At 40.5% G+C, this 20,072-nt stretch overlaps 1 protein-coding gene across 15 annotated transcripts in view; it reads left to right on the top strand.

Annotated features, from left to right (window-relative positions):
* The window catches only part of LTBP1 (latent transforming growth factor beta binding protein 1), a 450,758-nt gene that overhangs the window by 315,959 nt on the left and 114,727 nt on the right, over positions 1-20,072 (top strand). For 11 of the 15 annotated variants that reach the window (XM_009442275.5, XM_515398.8, XM_054678342.2 and 8 more), the window contains 4 exons: positions 8,705-8,830; positions 10,013-10,138; positions 10,848-10,970; positions 15,112-15,231. In XM_009442275.5, the coding sequence (XP_009440550.2) occupies positions 8,705-8,830; positions 10,013-10,138; positions 10,848-10,970; positions 15,112-15,231 (495 nt within the window). The remainder of the gene's footprint in view (positions 1-8,704; positions 8,831-10,012; positions 10,139-10,847; positions 10,971-15,111; positions 15,232-20,072) is intronic. The other 4 variants (XM_063789991.1, XM_054678340.2, XM_054678344.2 and 1 more) reach the window with 1 other exon arrangement.

The raw sequence follows: 20,072 nt of genomic DNA, 5'->3' as shown, positions 1-20,072 counted from the left end.
AGCATAAGTCCCAGTCTGAGTCTGAAGGCCTGGATACAGGGCGTACCAGTGTCTGAGGGCAGGAGAAGATGGATGTGCCAGCTGAAGTAGAGCAGATTGCCTTCCTCAGCCTTTTTGTTGTGTTTGAGCCCAGCACCCAGTAGATAGGATACCCACCCACGCTGCTGAGGGTGATCTTCTTTACACAGTCTAACAATTCAAAGGCCTTTTTCTTCCAGAAACACCCTCACAGACACACCCAGAAATATGTAATCAGCTCTCTGGACATCCCTTAGCCCAGTCCAGTTGACTCATGAAATTAACCTTCACAGAGTATAAAGCACAAATTGGCAATATGTATAAAAAACTTCAGAACTATTCAGAACTTTTGACCCAGTAATTCTATTTTAAGACATCTTGTCTAAGGAAATAATGTTCCCAAAGGCTGTGGGTAGGAGTTTATATGAGTGGTTACCTATCACAGACAATGTATAATACAGAATAAATAGAAATAACTGTACGTTCAACTACAGGGAAATAGATAATTATGTTACATCTATACATTGGAACATTATGTTGCCACCAAATATAGTATTTTTGAAGAATTTTTATTGAAATATAGCAGGAAGTAGTCATACAATATTGCTAAATTTAAGATGAAGGATAAAAAACTGAATGATATGGAGTATTATACCAGTTTTTTTTAAAGACATATATACACTGAGAAAATGCTGGGAGAAAATACACTAGATATTAGCAGTGGGTTTTTTTTAGTGGGATCTGAGAGATTTAAGTGTTTTATTTTAGATTTTTTTATTTTCCATATTTTCTAAACTCAACAGTTATTTTTAGAGTCAGCAAAAATGTCACTAAGGGGCATCATCATCAACTTTAACTGAATTTATGATACCACTGCAGGATGAGGTTGACAATGTGTTATAGGAGCTAAATGGAAGAGTTTGGAGCCTCCTTTAGAATATTCCCTCCTCAGAAACATGTTATGGTTCCTTTCTAATAGAAATGTTCTCATATGTTAAGCTTTTGGCCACTTAGTGAGTCAGTAGAACAGGAGCCTCGCCCTTCAGGGTGCAGCTACAGTCACCTAGCCACGGCTCCAGATCTAGACATCCCTGCACTCTCAGGGTCTGGGAAGCCCCTCTTTCCCCACAGGCTCAGAAGTGCCTGCTGTCACTCCTTGGCCTCTCCCCGCTGCCAGCGCCTGCTCCAGGGTGGAGCAAAGTTGTGGCCAAGCCCAGGTGCCATTGCAACCCAGTCAGGTGTGCATGTGCTTGGGTCAGTGCTGACATGCCAGTCCCCTGTCGCCTTGGCCCCCTCTGGACATTGGGCACCAATGAGCATGGGAGGGAAGCTGAGGGTAAGCTGAGGGTAGCTCAGTGTGGGCTTGCAGGTGCCCCTCAGCATGAATAGCCTGGGTGTGTGGACAACATGTTGATGGAGGGAGGCAGACAGGTTCCTGGGTGGAAAGGGGTGAGTCCTTAGTGAAACCCCACCTTCAAGCCAGGAATGGCCTGAAGCCTGGGGGCCAGGCTGCCAGTTCCAGGTGTAGTCCACGGTCCAGAGTAAAGACTTCATCAATAACAGTTTGGCCAATCAGATGGTGTTTTTCTAGGCCCTCCATGACCACCCATGGACCAATCAGCACACACTTCCTCCATTCTGAGCCCATAAAAACCCTGGACTCAGCCAAACTCACACAGATGTCAGGACTACCAGCTGTGAGAAGGAGCTACCCACTTCGGGTCTCCTCAGCTTTTCAGGATGACCTGCCTACAGAAAGGAGCTACCCACTGTGGGTATCCTGAGAGCTGTCATGTCACTCAATGAAGCTCCTCTCCACCTTGCTCACCCTCCAGTTTTCTGTATACCTCATTCTTCCTGGATGTGGGACAAGAACTCAGAACCCACCAAATGGTGGTACTGAAAGAGCTATGACACAAACGGGGCTGAAACACGCCCCCCTGCTCACCATGTTGAGGGTGCCGAGAAGGGGAGAAGAGCTGTGGCCCTTTGGGGAGCCCAAACCTAGGGGCTCCCCAAGCCAGGGCTGTAACAGCCTCTTTGGTGCTGTGTGGTTTCTGGCATCTCTGAGCTTTCGGGCAGCACTGTGTCCGCCATCTCCAGATGCTGGTGCCTGCAGCAGAAGTTACTGGCAGTATATCTGGTCCAACCGCAGCCTCACATGAAGCCTGCACCTGTGCCAGCACCTGGAGCTGCCCAGTCTGCCACAGCAGCTGGGATGCCTGGCTGTGTGTAGTGGCTGGACCCCATGCTTGCTTGCTCACACACCCCTCACTGCTCCACACCTGACTTGCCCTTGGCAAGTGTGGGATCTGGGCTGGCAGCACAGGCCAAGCACAGCCTGCTGGGCTGAGTGGATAGAACAAGCTCAGTGGGTGCAAGCAAAACTTGGGCAAAGGTGCCATCAGCCACAGAGGTTCTGGCTGGCAAAGTGATACCCCAAGGATCCTGTGACAAAATGATGGTGATTTTTTTTAATGGCCATGGCTAAAATTGTTATTCTCTATTCTGAGGTCATGTATGTATCTACCCACTTTATTGAGCACACTGATAAGAGACTGCTTTGTGCTGCAAAGTATACAAGCAAATAATACACTATTTTGGACAGCAAGGATCTTCTAATTGTTTATAGTAATGTTAAAAAGAAAAAATGCAATAAGACATATTGTAATTCACTAGTTCTTTCAAAATACTGCATTTCCATTTTTTCAATGTGAAGATAAACTCTAGTTTTGAATGGGCATGGCTGACTTAAATGGACAAACCTCTTTCAAACTAGCTTTGTAGAGGTTAAGTTCAGTTAGATAAATGCAGTTTCAACATTTAAATGTAGCTGTGTGAAGGGTAACAAATTGAAGTTACTCAGCTTCAACTGAACTGCAGAGCTGATTAAAAAAACAATGCAAGTAGCCTTGCTATAGGAAGTTGTTAAAACACAACTTGTTAGAAGCTTAATTTGAGTTTGGCAGAAATACAGGGCTGACATCTGCTGTCACATGTTTGAAGCATGAATGTATCCTTCCAGGAAACAAGTGATGCAGATTTTCTTTTCATGCAACAGTTGTAGGTACTTCCACTTTCTGTAGTAAAAGAATATTTCTGAAAGAATCCATAGGGGGAACAGTATAGATAGTCTTTGAAATGAAGTTGTTTGCAACTTTAGAGCTACACTATACATAGTGATCTGCATTAGCACAAGGAGACTGTTTTGTATCAAATATAATTTAAATCAAAATGTGTATGTTCCCATCGGTTTCATATGGGAGCCAAACACAGATTTAAGGAGCAATCTCATCAGTTCTCTCAGGAATATTGCATAATAATGTTTTTGTCTCTAAAACACAGAGGAGGTAAATATTATTTGTTACTGTTAGTTTCTCCCATGATTGAAGACAGGGATAGAACAATACGTAAGAGTCTAAAATGAATACCATCAGCTCCACATTGTTTAGTGATTATATCTTTACGATGGTGAAATTGGAAGTAGCCTTTTCAGATTTAGCTAAACACACTTTGACATGTGATAATTATAAAGTGAGCCACATATCTGCAGGAAATACGTGTGATGTTTTCCACTCTTAACAGCTGACTTGGTGGCTCGCAACATTATTGGCATACCATTTTCAAGTGAATTATATGTTTCAGCATATAAATTCTTGATTTAGCATAGTGTCTTAATAGCTAAAGGATAGGTTGGAAAAATCAAACTTTTATTTCTCTGGCAGATATTTACAAAGTGGAAACATCTGTTTCAATTGTTGTGGGACAATCTATGCTCACTGTGGGGCAGTTAGGAAGCCAGGGCATTTTTGTAAACCTTTCCGTGAGTTAACATTTGATGCCTTCCTCTGGCTCTTCCCAAGCTTTCTCCATGGCTCTTGCAGACTGGTCAGAAATTATTCTTTGACTGAGTTAACTGCCTTGTGGAAACCTCTGTAATTATCATGGCCCAGACATTTAAAAAAACTATTTGCTCATCAGATCTTTTCCAGAACTCAGAAATGACCCAAAAATGCTTGTCCCTCAAGCATATTACCAGTGTCATTACTGCCTCAATAAACTGTGTATGCGGATAGAAAATGAACTCTTTTATTTCCATGTGAAATCATCATGCTTTAGTATTTCCAGACTCCATTCATTCATTCATTCATTCATTCAGGGAATCACATGACGAAGAAAAAAGCTAAAAGTCAGTATAGTCATTTTCATATTTTGCTAAAAGCTTTCTGTTTCATTTAATTTTAGAAAATAGAGTAAAAATACCACACTGTTAAATCTACCATTGGCCTTGTTGCTGGTATAAATAGAGTATTTGGTTTTCCATCACTGGCTTTCTGTCATGGCCCTTTTTCCATATTCTAGATGGACTCCAGCAAAAGAAATAGAATAAGGTCCTTGACCTGGTGAAGATGAGGTTTTCAGGGAGCAGATATAGTAGGGAAGAGTAGGGCTGTCCTGTGAACCAGGTGGCATTATGAAGGACATGTGAGAGAGTCCAGTGGAGAGCACTCACTTAATCGTCTCTCTGCAAAGCCAAGAAAGCCAAGCATGCTAAAAAGACAAGACATTCCCATTCACCAGCATACATACCCCTGACACAAGAAATGAGTGCTGTCTGTGTGAGGCTTGACTCTGGTGTATCAGACAGAGCCCAGTTTCTAGAGTTTATATTGACACAGTTTGCTCAAAGAATCATATTCTTCTACATGAACTGATCTACTCGGTGGGAAAAGGTTTGCATGCCGATGTGTGAGTGACCACTTAGGAAAAATATAAAGCATCTTGTCTTTGCCCTAAAAAACAGAAAATGCAGAACACTTTTCCTGTTCTTTAAGACAACGTTCTCAGGACTTGTGTACTGTCTATGTGCTCAGGAATGAAAACCTATTAGAAAAGGAGAGAAAACACAGGGGAGATATGGGGGAGACATGTTTTATATGTTTTAAAGTATAAGTACCAGTAATTTTTTTTTTTACCTGATATTCAACTTTTTTTTTTTTTTTTTTTTTTGAGGCAAAGTCTCGCCCTGTCACTCAGGGTTCAAGCAATTCTCCTGCCTCAGCCTCCCGAATAGCTGGGACTACAGGTGCCCACCACCACACCTGGCTAATTTTTTCTATTTTTAGTAAGGATGGGGTTTCACCATGTCCTGGCTGGCCTCAAACTCCTGACCTCGCCTCAAGTGATCCTCCCTCCTCGGCCTCCCAAAGTGCTGGGATTACAGACGTGAGCCACTGCACACAGCCTCTGATGTTCAACTTTTTGATAAGTAGTGAATAGAAAGCAGACAGGGGTGTTTTGAAGGTGTGATGGTTGTTTTCTGTCTGCCTACAAGAGTGGAATCCTTGGCTCACGCCTGTAATCCCAGCACTTGGGGAGGCTGATGTGGGTGGATCATGAGGTCAAGAGATGGAGACCATCCTGGTTAACACGATGAAACCCCGTCTCTACTAAAAATACAAAAAAATTAGCCGGGCGTGGTGGCGGGTGCCTGTAGTCCCAGCTACTCGGGAGGCTGAGGCAGGAGAATGGCGTGAACCCGGGAGGCAGAGCTTGCACTGAGCCGAGATCGTGCCACTGCACTCCAGCCTGGGTGACAGAGCAAGACTCCGTCTCAAAAAAAAAAAAAAAAAAAAAAGAATGGAATCTTGCCTGGCAAAGGATGGAAGGGATCTCTGAGGTCAAACTGATGACAGTTACATTAATTAATCACTTGTGTAAAAATGGGACAAAGTAGAAATCAAGTATGTTTCAGAAAGTGTCCCTCTTTCCTTTGATGTATCTCTTAGTACCCTCTAGTGGTGTCAGCCTAACATTTTCTTACATGTAACGTGATCCTGACAGACATGTTCAGCGTTTGCAAGCCACGTCTCTGTATACTTAAGTATGAGGTAATCAACTAAAAATCAACAAACATTTTTTATCAAATTCCAACCTCCTAGCTTCTATCTAAGATATTGGATTGGTGGGAAAGGCCATTATTACTCATTTTATTCCTAAGACTAAAGAGTTATAATTCTGCACTATTTCTCCTACCTCAGAGCTGACTTTTGAGAAGAAACACTTTAGCTATGTTGGCAATTTGTGGCATAGGAATATATCACATTTTAATTAAGCATCACATATATTTGAAGACTTGTTCACACATATAAAGAAGTTCCATTCTAAGGCTGTCCCTGCCAAATGACAAATATTTGGTAATCACCAAATTGGTATTGTGGGAGTGGGTTAGTGACTACTCACCAAGCTTTTCATGAAAACCCCAGATTTATAGCCTCTTAATTTGTTCTGAACCCTTGCCCTGAATATATTAATTCACCTTCTAATTTTTTTTTTTTTTGCAAATATGGTCAACATGTCTTTCTGCTTTATGAAAATGTCAGAGATGAGTATAAAGATAGGTCAATAACCACCCGGGAAAAAACCCAAGAAATCTAAACACCAATAACTTGCAAAGGAAGCTTCTATGTATAATACAGAGTCGTGTGCATCTCATGCTGTTTCACTAAAAAATTGCTATAAACAGAAGAGAATTCTTACCTGAAAGTCTATGAGTATAACCTGGTGAAGATTACCTTTTACCTTCAGATTTTAGGTACATACAAGTTATATTTTTAAGGAAGACTTTTCAGATTATGAAAGTGCCAAGACATGCTTAGTGTAAAAATTTTAAAAAGTACCAAAATAAATGAAGAAAATGCTAATCCTAAAAACCATAAAACTTGGATCTACTTCCCTCCAACCTTCTTTTCTGTGTGTATTGTAGTATAATGGAGATTATATTCTTTATTATAATTTGTGCCTGTGTTTTTTTAACAAATAAGCATTTTCCTATCTTGTTAATGATTATATGCTGTGCTGTATGTATAATTCATTGTTTTGTGTTATTATTGCCAGTCACTTAAGTTTAGGCAGTCATATTAATTACCCATGTTTTTAGCCTTTTGAATTATTTTTCCTATAATTTGATAATATTTTCACTATAAACAAATGTATCTTCCTGAAAGTGAATTAACATAACTAGACTCAGAAAAGGTATAAGTAATTTGTAAATACATGGGGTGTGCATACATTTCTCATACATCCAGGTGACTTTGTGTAAAATGCTGAAGTTCATATGCTTCCTTTTTCAAATGACTTGCATGAGTAGTCTCAAAGTCACAGCACAGTGAATACTTTATGAAAAATGAAGCATGTGGTTTTGGTTTCGGAGAGCAACCTCAACCCCAATTTAGGTCATTTCCATAGTGAATCTGTGTTAAAGCACTGTTTTCCACATCCTTTTACTGCAGAATAGACAGTGTGTTATTAGCGAGAATAGCCCACCTGCTTTTCTTCTCATTCAAACCACAGACCTCTCTAACAAAGCTGTGCTCCTAGGTTGTCATGCTCAGAGGCGTCAAACTATTTACCTTGGAGGGTCGCTTGGCCTCATTCATACCAGCCTCTCTTTTGAGGCTTGTTTACTATATGATGACAGATAATAGCCCAAGGTAGTATTGGTATAAATGTGTTGGTTTTTAAATATATTCTTAAATGACTTCAATATGAACAATAATGGTAACTTTTATTGAGCACATATAATATGCCAGGCATTGGCTACATGCGTTATTTAGAGTATCTCTTTCATTCTCATACTTTGAAGTTGGAACTCTGATTATTTCCATTTTACACATGTAGAAAAGTGAGGCATAGAATGGTGAGGTCACTTGCCCCATGCTGCAGAACTGTAAAGGGCAGCAGCATTTGTGCCTGCACTGTCTTCAAGCCAGTGCTTCTAACCACCAGCTGTGCCACCTTCACTAGGCCATTAAACCTTCTTACAAAGGTCATTGGAAACAGAAAATCTTAAAGGAGTAATTAATCTCACAAGGCCCCCTTTGAGTCCTTGGGTTTTTTTTTTGATGGACTCCACCTAACCATGGACTCCTAAGACCCTCCCTCCACTGTAGTGTATGTCTGTGAGTAGACTGAGGACTTGAACAGGGCTAATCTGTACAGGATATATAGAAGAAGCCAGTCTTACACAGGGCTCAGTAAGGGAGTAAGGGAGGAATTTAGCAGAAAAGATTTGGGAAAAGATTCTACTTTACCAGTAGAAATAAAATATGTTCATTTTGAAATTGGCAAATAAGAGTAAGATACACCAAGAAGTTTTTCTTTGTTTAGAAGTGGGAGGTCTTTGAGGGGATTAATGATAAATTTTGGAGGAGATTGGATGTATTTGTTGAAACTCAAATATGGCCTGCTAAAGAATGGAAAGTTACAATGTGTTTCTTATCAATAGATAAGAAATCTCTTACCTATTGGTGATTCAGACTCTATCATCTAAGATGAACTACAGTGAATAGAAACTCATTAATAGGACATTTTGGAAGCTGTTTTATTAATAATTGATTTTCTTACAACTTACAACATGGCCTTTTTCTGAGTTTCTACTCACTTCAGTTCATCTTAAAAATGGCTTCACTAGGAACTATTGATGTCCTTGGATAGGACTAACTAATCCATTATAAAGTAATCACATGAATTTATACTTGATGTCAGAGGTCACCTTTGTCTTCTAAATGTAGAGCTGGCAATAATTTGCTAGTTGGTCAGGAAACTCAAAGTAATACTTTGAGAGTAGCAGTGAAATCTGTTCATTTCTGTGGGTTTTTTCACATTATTTTATTTACTTTTAAAGAAATCAATGAATGTACTGTGAACCCTGATATCTGTGGAGCAGGACACTGCATTAACCTACCAGTGAGATATACCTGTATATGCTACGAGGGCTACAAGTTCAGTGAACAACAGAGGAAATGTGTGGGTAAGAGACAATTTGATTGACTAAATTATTAAATATCAAACATTTGCACATTAAGAACATTTTTTTCTTAAACCAACTTAACCATTTTGGGAAAATGTTACTGGTTTAATTTTTTGAAAGTTTATCCCTTAGCTAAGGGAGCTCAAAAAAAGGTTTGCTAAACAACTGGAATTCTCTTACCTCTTTGTTCAACATTTGTTTACCTCGCAAATGTAATACATTTACATAAAGGTGAAATAATTTCCAAAAGCTTTTTGGATAAAGTAAACAAAATATGAATTACAGAAACAGCTACCTAAAAACATGTATTTAGCAAAAACAACTTAACATTAATGTATACTGCAGTAAAGAATTACATTCATTTATGTACATAAGACTTGATTTTTTAAAGGGATTTTAAAATTGAAAATCCATATATGCTGGCCTGAAGGTGTCAGTCAAATTAGAAATTTAGGGAACTCATATATGCTCCTTTTGGAAAAAAAAAAAGTATCTCAGAAAGACATGCAGTAGAGTTAAATAAATCATTTTAATATGACTCTAAATTTAATTTCTCTTTTTTTTTTTAAGAAAAAGAAAATTCAGCACTAAATTATGAGGCCAATAGGAAGCAACAAAGGAACGTATCTAATTAATATTTCTTTAGTATATGTGAATTTTGCTGTTTGGTGTGTGTGTATGGGGGAGAAAGGAGACAGCCACCTGGTCCATAATTTGGCTATTTCCCTGTCATTTGTATACATTATATGTGTCACTTTCAGAACCTAGAATATTAAGTTAGAAAGGCAACAGAGATGACCTAATCCAACTCCACCCACATGCACGGAGGAAGAGTCTCTTTCATGGCATTTCTGACTCCCTACTGACAGCAAATTCCATTGCTTGGATGTCTCTCGTTATCAGAAGAATCCTTCTGTGTTGACCTGAAATCTGCCTCTTTGAAACACCAGTGTCATGGTTTTGTAGTTTTAGCCTTTGAAGTGATACACAGTAGGCTGCTTCTCTCTTCCAGGAACAATCCTTCAAGTACGCGAGGAGAAAGATCGTGTCTCCTTTTGCTGTTGTCCTCAGTTATAAAGGTTGGGTGGTACCCAGGGAATAGTATGATGGTATTTTACAGAACAGGGAAACTAAGTTCTTGCTACACGGAACTAATATTTTTATATGTATTTTTGTTAACAGATATTGATGAGTGTACTCAGGTCCAACACCTCTGCTCCCAGGGACGCTGTGAAAACACCGAGGGAAGTTTCTTGTGCATTTGCCCAGCAGGATTTATGGCCAGTGAGGAGGGTACTAACTGCATAGGTAATGGCAGCATTCTTCCTGATTACAAATTCTTAGATCGGAGTTTTTAGATCCCCTAAGACTATCATCAGTTCAGTGCTTATCCAGACAACCCAGAATTTTTTATTAAACAATTATCATGACAGCAGTCTGCTAGATCCCAGGTGATATAAAAATGGATTTTTCCCCTAACATTTTTGAAGAAAGAGTGTCATATATGTGCATAGACAAGATACATTAAATGTTACTTTTGGACCACCCTGCATGAATCAAAACTGGATGATTTTGATGTGTGTCAAACAAATCAAAGGGAAAGTAGAAATCAGTTACTGGCCAGGCGCCGTGGCTCACACCTGTAATCCCAGCACTTTGGGAGGCCGAGGCTGGCAGATCACCTGAGGTTGGGAGTTTGAGACCAGCCTGACCAACTTGGAGAAACCCTGTCTCTACTAAAAATACAGAATTAGCCAGGCATGGTGGCGCATGCCTGTAATCCCAGCTACTTGGGAGGCTGAGGCAGGAGAATTGCTTAAACCCAGGAGGTGGAGGTTGCAGTGAGCCGAGATCACACCATTGCACTCCAGCCTGGGCAACAAGAGCGAAACTCCATCTCAAAAAAAAAAAAGAAATCAGTTACTTCGTTATTATATTTGAGCTAAGCTGGGAGATGGGAGAGGTTTGAAACAGTATTTGGAACACAAAACTCAACAATGCTATCTGCTCTTCATAGATGTTGACGAATGCCTGAGGCCGGACGTCTGTGGGGAGGGGCACTGTGTCAATACTGTGGGGGCCTTCCGGTGTGAATACTGTGACAGCGGGTACCGCATGACTCAGAGAGGCCGTTGTGAGGGTGAGTCAGCTGAGAGTGTTCAGCACACATGACCGTGATGTGCAGGGTTGGTAGGCACCTTGCCTGGTTCTTGTTTCCTTCCCACACTCAGTGCGTGACACCAGTTTATCCAAGCTCTTTCTGCTTCCTAGATTCACAGGCTCTTTGCCTCTTCCTTTCACTGGCTCTTTTGGGATTATTTTCCATCTTCATGCTCTCATTATTTTTCACCTCAATATCTGCCTTTCTGGTATTTGGAATGAAATCACCATAGAATGATTAATTGCATCATATTTAGTAGAAACACAGACTTAATTACAGAGTCCGGACCATTCATCTGGGAACATGCTGCAGGTGTAACCAGTGTTGATTTTTTGTTTTTGACCTTTTCACCTACTTACATTCCTTTGTCTCCACTACTTTCTTTTACATGTGTTCTGATACTTTCTCACAGACTCCCCAAGAAGCATGGTCTGACACACTTTGGTCAGATTCCAACTGTGCTTAATAAAATTTCCTCATTATTGACCACAGCAATGAGCTTTCTCTCATTATAAAAATGTTATAAAAAGTATTTATAGCATGGTCACAATTATTATCCTTTTCATATTTCTGTTCACGTTTGTGTCCAAGTTGCTCTGGTTCTTTTTGAAACCACCGTAGTGAGGCCAGGCACGGTGGCTCACGCCTGCAATCGCAGTGCTTTGGGAGGTTGAAGCGGGTGGATCACTTGAGGCCAGGAGTTTGAGACCAGCCTGGCCAACATGCTGAAACTCCCTCTCTCCTAAAAATACAAAAATTAGCCGGATATGGTGGCGCACGCCTGTAATCCCAGCTACCTGGGAGGCTGAGGAACAAGAATCACTTGAACCTGGGAGGCAGAGGTTGCAGTGAGCCGAGATCATGCCACTGCACTCCAGCCCAGGTGACAGAGAAAAACCTTGTCTCCAAAAAACAAAGCAAAACAAAACAAAACACTGTGGCACTTTTTTGGCAATTATTTTCATGAAGAAATACACTGACCTTCTGCTAAAAACCTGCCATGGAAATATGAGGGTGAAGGAACATGGGATCTGTGAGGGCACGGGAGCATGGTGTTGGTTCCTTGGGGTTCCCTGCCTGGCTGTCAGCAGAGACTAATAGATCTGGGCTCTGTTAGGTGGGGCAGGATGGACTAGGTTGGCACAGCCAGCCCTCAGCTGTCCCCTGGCTTCTGCATGTTCGTTTTCTTCACCGCTCTAATGACCCAGGCCTGGAGGGAGAGCTAATTAGACATTTTTTGGCAGCCTACACTTGCCACTCCTGCTGGTGTCTTGCCTCCGCCCCTTGGGTTCTAATCTAGAGAGAAGTGGGAGTGTGTTATGTTGCTGGATCTCTGATCAGCATGGAGTCTTGTACCCTCCCCGAGGGCCACGAGGCTACAGAACAAGCACAGGTGTAAAGTGTCTCCACGCTGCTCTTCCAGGGAACTCTCCTCTGCTGGAGAGATGCAGCGTGGGAGCAGCTCACCACGCCCACAGTAACTGCCTGACCTGCAGCCACTGACTTTGCCCCTTTGAAACGTAGTACATCACCTGTAAAATAGGAACCATGAAGTTAACTTTCCAGGTTTTCATGAAAATAACTTCATGTTGCCATAACTTGTATGATGCCTGTCACTTTGTTAGTTTTCAAGAAGTTATAGTTTCTTTAAATCTCCCCCATCCCTGACTCCTTTTGTGTTTGTATAGATCTCAAGTACCTCTGTAGTTGCGGGGAGTGCTTTAAAAAAACGGGGTAAGTTTATTTGACAAGCATCTATGTGCAGAGCAGTATCCCCCAACCCCCAACAAAGAAGTCAAATACTGATTTTTTTCTTTCTTTCTTTCTTTCTTTCTTTCTTTCTTTCTTTCTTTCTTTCTTTCTTTCTGTCTGTCTCTCTCTCTCTCTCTCTTTCTTCCTTTCTTTCCTTTCTTTCATTTTTTTTTTTTTAAAGACAGTCTTGCTCTGTCGCCCAGGCTGGAGTGCAGTGGTGCGATCTCAGCTCACTGCAAGCTCCGCCTCCCAGGTTCACATCATTCTCCTGCCTCAGCCTCCTGAGTAGCTGGGACTACAGGTGACCGCCACCATGCCCAGCTAATTTTTTTTTTTTGTATTTTTAGTAGAGACAGGGTGTCACCGTGTTAGCCAGGATGGTCTCGATCTCCTGACCTCGTGATCTGCCAGCCTCAGCCTCCAAAAGTGCTGGGATTACAGGTGTGAGCTACCACACCCGGCCCAAATACTGATTCTTAAGTTCTACACACGGGTCAAGAATGGAAAGATAAGATACTTAAGTAATAGGATGGAAAGGAATAGAAAAGAAATTGGAAAATTATGTACTTAAATTGGAAGCTTGTAGGAGAATATTTGGTAATACTCAATATATGAAAATTATTTGGGAGAAAGATGACTAGCATTCCCTGAGTAAATAATATATAATTCTATCCCCATGAAAAGTCTTGAAAAGAAGAAGGAGCCAAGCAACGCGGCTGTTTTCAAATTTCATCATGGACTAGAACCAAACGTCCCCGGGCTTCTGGCTCACAGAAGATTTTCTCAGCTGTCACTAACGAAGTTGCTTTCAAATAGCACCAGTCTCCAAGGAGCCTATTGTAGTTTACAGACATTATCTCATGCATCCTTACTTTATTCTGTTAACGTATTATAAGGCAGGTAGTTCCTAATTTATAGAAGAGGGGAAAGCAGAGGTGAGAGCAGCTAGAAATTCAGGGACGTTATCTTGTATTGCTCAACATTGCACCTTATTTATTGGGCTAGTCTGTCTCAATGGCATTCTCTGATTTAGCAGTTGTAGTTCTATTTTTTTGAAATATCCCATCCAGAGGAGAATGTAATGCTATTTGGAAAATGAAACTGGCAAGCACCATCTTTTTGTAGAACAAGAAGTCCCAGAACATCTGACCTAAAAAAACCACTATGTGTCATTGGCCATTGGCAAGAATTTTTACTGATAGAAAAAAAATTACAACACTGACCTGGTGCTTATTTTGTTAATATCATCTTTAACTTTTTCACTTTAAGTATCTTTTCACATGTCTAATGATATGCAGTGGGAGATAATTTTTAAGTATTTACTAGAATGTAGACATCACATACCCATGGATATTTAGTGGACCCATTATATATTTCTTTCTTTTTTTCTTTCTCTAGTTTATGTCCTGAAAATCCGTTTATATTTTAAGTACGATTAAAGGTCATATATACATTGTGTATTGGGATACTTAAACATTAAATCCACTCATATAAATTCAAGATCCACCTCAGAAAAAACACTTACTTCAAATGCAGCTAGAAGCCATGGTGTTAACACTTATTTTAAACTGTTGAACTCTCTCTTATATCTTTTTCCTCATTTTATTGTTTGACAATTTTTAAAAATGCCTCAAGCTGTCGTAGTTATCTCCGCACAGACTTAACCATATTTTAGGTGATTTTTTTCTCCCCAAATTGGAAAGAATGATGATTAATAACTTCAGTTAGCTATGAATATGAAAAGTAAGGTGTATTTTTACCAGAAAATATTACCATATGGTCATATCACCATGTTTTCTGGAAAGGCTTGGAAGTATGTGATGAGTTCACTCTCTCCTCGTGTTTTTTTTTTTCCACCTCCAAGGAATTCCTGTCATATGAAAGGTTTTAAATTATTCCAACTTAGGATATTCTTGGGCCCATGAAGCCAAAGTGAGAATTTCCCTAGAGCATCCAATGTTTGCAGAGAGAACCTCTAGCTGGGTGGATACATAGCTTCCTCACACTCACCCCCATTCTTTGTATTTCTTTCTGGAAAGCTGTGCTATTACTTGAAAGGTTTCATGTCCAGAAATTGGCCCTAGAGGAGCTGCCAACTCCCAGAGTGGAGAGGCCAGGTCCTGCTAGTTGAAGAATTGGGGCCAGGTTCTTCCTTGGAATGTATGCAAATATTTTAATCCGGGTATGCTTGACCATGCATTATTGCCATGTATTTAAGTATAGACCCAATGTCTCACTTACCCAATTATTGTTTTTCCCACTGAAATGTAGATATAACATGCTTTCCCCCGCTGCCTTCATCACAAAGTAAGATTTTGCTTTGGTATTCTGATAAAATGTTCACGACCTAGGTTTTTGATTTTTTCAGATATTGATGAATGTTTGAATCCAAGCACTTGTCCAGATGAGCAGTGTGTGAATTCTCCTGGATCTTACCAGTGCGTTCCCTGCACAGAAGGATTCCGAGGGTGGAATGGACAGTGCCTTGGTAGGTACTATAGTGTACTTATCAAAGATTTGTTTCTTCTGCATGGCCCATTTTCTGATAGAGTGGTGTAATGCCAATGGAGCCCTCTTTCAAAATGAAAAAATGAAATCTTACATCATTCTAAGAAAAGTTCCCAGTAACTTTTAACCATTGAGAAAATAAGAAAATGACTTAGCATAAAGGATGTAAGATTCTCGATGGGGAAAATAATTAGGATTGAAACAAACTGATATTCCTAATGAGATAAATATCCAAAACCAAATAAGATAGTAACGTCTACAGGAAGGAAGAGAGATGGAGAGCAAAACACTTAAAAAGAGAGAAGAAGCATCTACCACAGACAAGTAGAATTAGGTAACACACACACACAAATTTTCAACAGAAGTAGCAAAGGTAGTGCTTTAGGCACTGAGGAAGACAGAGTAATGCATTTGCTTTGATTCTAATTACCCGTGCTGTAGTTAGCTCTGCCCCTTAATGGTTTTCATTTGTGTCTACCATGTAATCTTTTTCCCTAAAGCTTGAACTCTTTTCCACTCCATAGCAAAACTCTGAATATGTGAGTTAAACTTTTCATTCATTCATTCCTTCTTTCCTTTCTCCCTCAAATGCTTAAGAACTTACTATAGGCTATGCATGGTGGCTCATGCCTGTAATCCCAGAACTTTGGAAGGCCGAGGCACGAGGATCACTTGAGGCCAGGAGTTTGACACCAGCCTGGGCAGCATAGCAAGACCTCATCTCTACAAAACATTAAAAAACTTACCTGGGCTTCGTGGGGTGTGTGCCTGTAATCTCAGCTACTTGAAGGCTGAGGTGGGAGGATCGCTTGAGTCCAGGAGTTCGAGGTTTCAGTGAGCTATGATTGTGCCACTGCTCTCCAGCCCGAGTGACAGTGAGACCCTGTCTCTAAAATATGAAACAAAAGGCAAAACTTACTGTATATCCCCAGAGTTGTACTAAGTTCTGGGATATATTGAGAGGAAAAACTGATATGACCCCTTCCTTTTGGTACTTACTGTCTGGTGGGGGAGACTGACATGCACTCAAACATCTCACAGATAAATGCAAACTCACAGATTTGAGACAAGCACTAGAAAGGAGGGTTCTATCATGCTGTGAGAGCATATGGTAGAACGAGCTGCCCTTAGGAAAATTCTTGAGTTGAGGTTCAACTGGTGAGGGGGTGGGAGGGAGAACATTTCAGGCACAGTAAACAGCATATGCAAGAGGCTCGTGGAAGAAGAAGAGAGCAGAAGGCCAGTGTAGCTGAAGGCCAGAGAACACAGGAAGATTTGCTGCAAGATGAGAGGACAGACCACTGAAAAATTTAAAGCCCTCTTAGTCCTGTTAAAACTGACGGTCTTCATTCTCATAGCCCTGGGAAGACATTCAGGTGTTTTAATGGGGGTTGCAGAAGTGCTCTCAGTTTTAAAGCTTTAGTCTCATCACCAAGCAGCATCAGCTCAGACTCTGTAGCTGGTACGGAGAGCTCCGTGTCCTGAGCCCCTAGGCCCATCCCCAACCTAAGAGTCTCTGCCGATGGAGTTGTGAGATGTAGTCTTTGAAGAAAAGATTTTTATTCATTAGTTTTTTTGTTTGATAAGCAATTGTTTTTGTAACTGGTGCTGACCAAAAAGTATTAATATATATGGTTTCAGTTTTCCCGTTTGGCATAAATTTCATACTTGCCTATCAAGATTCCATGCGTATTCTCATTTTCACATCCTGATAAATAATCCAGGAGCAGAGCCGGAACTCTACCTTAAATAACTACAATTCATAATAGTAGTATAAACGCAGCCCTGATTCATGAATTTATTAGTGGAATGTGACTGATCAAATTGGCAAGTGATTGTTCTTCAATATAAATAATACTAAATGAATTCTTATACCTATATGTGCATATATATATATATATAAACTTTAGTGATAGAAGCACAGCACGTCATTTAAAACTAATTTTACTTTGTCAACCAGATGAGTAGAATCATAAGCAGAAATATTAGATCACTGCATTTCTCAATTCAGCCAAAGTCCCGCATTTAGCCCCTTGTTTTGTTTTTGCATTGCTGAGGTCATGTATTTCCTATTGTTAAATGGAGGCAGTGTCCTTTATCTTTCTGCTTTGGGTAAAATTTTAGGCTCTACATAATCTACAGATGAAGCCACTCCCCCAAGATTTAATTGCAGTTCCATCCATTGTTCATATTGGACTTGCAGCTCTTCTAAATTTCTCATGAGGGCCTTTGCAGGTTATACTGAAATAGATTTTCCATCTTAATTTTTTATAGTAGTAGAGCTTTCAAATGTCGAGAAGTTGACTGTGACAAAAAGCAGATATTGCAGCATGCCTTTCTACTTACATTGAGCCAATGGGTGGGTTGGAATTTTCTGCTAAACTCTGACCATGTTAATGACTGCCCAGCCCTAGCTTTGTACTTCTGGTACTCTAAAATACCTTTCAGAAGGTGCAGTCTTGTCTTAAGCCTAGTTTTGAGTTGAGCTCATCACTAACATAACTGGATATATATTCATTCATTTAACAAATACTGAGTGTCTACCTTGTGCCAGGTATTTTTCCAGAACACTGGGGATTGAGAGTGACTAAAAATAGGCCAGGCACGGTGGCTCACGCCTGTAATCCCAGCACTTTGGGAGGCCAAGACGGGTGGATCATGAGGTCAAGAGATCGAGACCATCCTGGCCAACATGGTGAAACCCTGTCTCTACTAAAAATACAAAAATTAGCTGGGTGTGGTGGCACGCGCCTATAATCCCAGCCACCCAGTAGGCTGAGGCAGGAGAATCGCTTGAACCTGGGAGGCGGAGGTTGCAGTGAGCCGAGATTGCGCCACTGCACTCCAGCCTGGCGACAGAGCAAGACTCCATCTCAAAAAAAAAAAAAAAGAGAGTGAATAAAATAAAGTTTTTCTCCCTTCATTGTAGTTATACTCTAGTGCTTACATTGTGCTCACAAATAAACACATAAGCAAGTACAATATATAGGATGTCAGATGTGACGCATGACGTGAAGAAAAGTAAAGTAAAAGATTCAGAGTCTTTAGAGATCCCTTGGTGGTCAGGATAGTCAAATGCTAAGTTATTAACATGCTCTTCCTGGCTAGTCATTTGTTTTGTCTCTAACTGTTACCTGTGATTATATCCTTTTAGTTCCGATAATATAGGATATATTGATGAATGTTTTGCCCCAATTGTTAATGAAAATTCTCCGTGATAACATTAAAGACTTTTTTTTTTTTTTTTTTTTGAGACGGAGTCTCGCTCTTTCGCCCAGGCTGAAGTGCAGTGGCGCCATCTCAGCTCACTGCAACCTCCACCTCCCGGATTCACGCCATTCTCCTGCCTCAGCCTCCCGAGTAACTGGGACTACAGGCGCCCGCCACCACGCCCGGCTAATTTTTTGTATTTTTAGTAGAGACGGGGTTTCACCATGTTAGCCAGGATGGTCTGGATCTCCTGACCTCGTGATCCACCCGCCTCGGCCTCCCAAAGTGCTGGGATTACAGGTGTGAGCCACCGTACCCGGTCATTAAAAAGTTTCCTGCAATCACACCATTTGTGGAAAATCCTACATTTGTCATTTGTTAGTTGCCATCTGTAGAGATGATAATGTCTATCTCACAGGGCTGCTATGTTCCATAAATGTTAGTGTCTTTTTTTCTAACTCTCCTCTCACTGAGTACATGTTTCTACATTGTTATAATCAAGCATGTACAATGTTTTATATAACATTTCTTAAATTTCGCATTATGCTTATAGTTTTTTTTCTAAACTGGTCTATCTTCACGTTGATTTGACTCTCTTTCTATTGAATGATTTCATCAAGCATTGCTATTCAACCCCTATATTCTGCAGGGATTTTATACCAGTTACACTTTCTGCTTCTTTCACAGACTAAATGATGAACTTGGTGAAACCGTTAATGGCGTCTTTGTATTCATGCCATGTAAGCTGGATCTTACTGATTGATGCTTCTCCTTGATTTATAAATTAGAGCAGAAATTGTTTTGGGCAGAAATAGGCAAAATGTTAGCAGGTGTTGTCTGAGGGACTACATTTTTTCCCTAGTGTTTAGCTCAGGTCATACAATCCCTCATCCTCAATAGTTTATTATCCACTTCAAATATCTATCATTTCAGACTGTACCTAACACACATCATCCCTAATGCTTTTTGGCAACTCTTGTTGGCTCTTCTGTTAACGTAGCTTCTTCTTTCAAGTCGTGGATTTCATTCTTCTCTAGAGAGTCACGTTCGTCATTCGGCACTGTATTCCTTGGACCTGACATTCAGCCTGGAGTTGCTGCCCACTCGATCCCCACCTTTAATGACTGTTTCATCACTCTGGGTTCTGGCCAGTTCCAAATGGCTATTTCAACCAAGTCCTTTCTTAAGGGAAGCCAGCCTGTCAGGTACTCAATTTACAGGTTCTTCTTGACTTGTGGAGAGCTGGCCTGATTGAAACCCGATGAGAGCCATCCCCCAAGGAAACTCTCTAATATTTAATTATATTAAAGATACATTTGATATTGCTAATGTAGAGATCTTAGTTCCCTGAATTTAGACAGAGTTTGGGCTACATGACCTCTCTGAAGCTTAGTTTTATTATCTGTAAAATGGGGATTGAAATACTTGCTGTTTAAGCTTTCTTGCCAGAATGAAGTAAGCAATATGAAGCACCTAGTAGGCATCTGACATATGGTGGAACCCCATCCATGCTACAACCCTTTTCCCCCAACTATTACCCTCCTCTATACTGCTCTTGTCCTCAAACATAAGAGATGCAGTAATAACTGGTACTTGGTAAAGTAAATTATG

This window comes from Pan troglodytes, chromosome 12, assembly GCF_028858775.2.
Source record: "Pan troglodytes isolate AG18354 chromosome 12, NHGRI_mPanTro3-v2.0_pri, whole genome shotgun sequence".
In the NCBI taxonomy this organism is placed as follows: domain Eukaryota; kingdom Metazoa; phylum Chordata; class Mammalia; order Primates; family Hominidae; genus Pan; species Pan troglodytes.
This window is presented reverse-complemented; position numbering and strand designations above follow the sequence as displayed.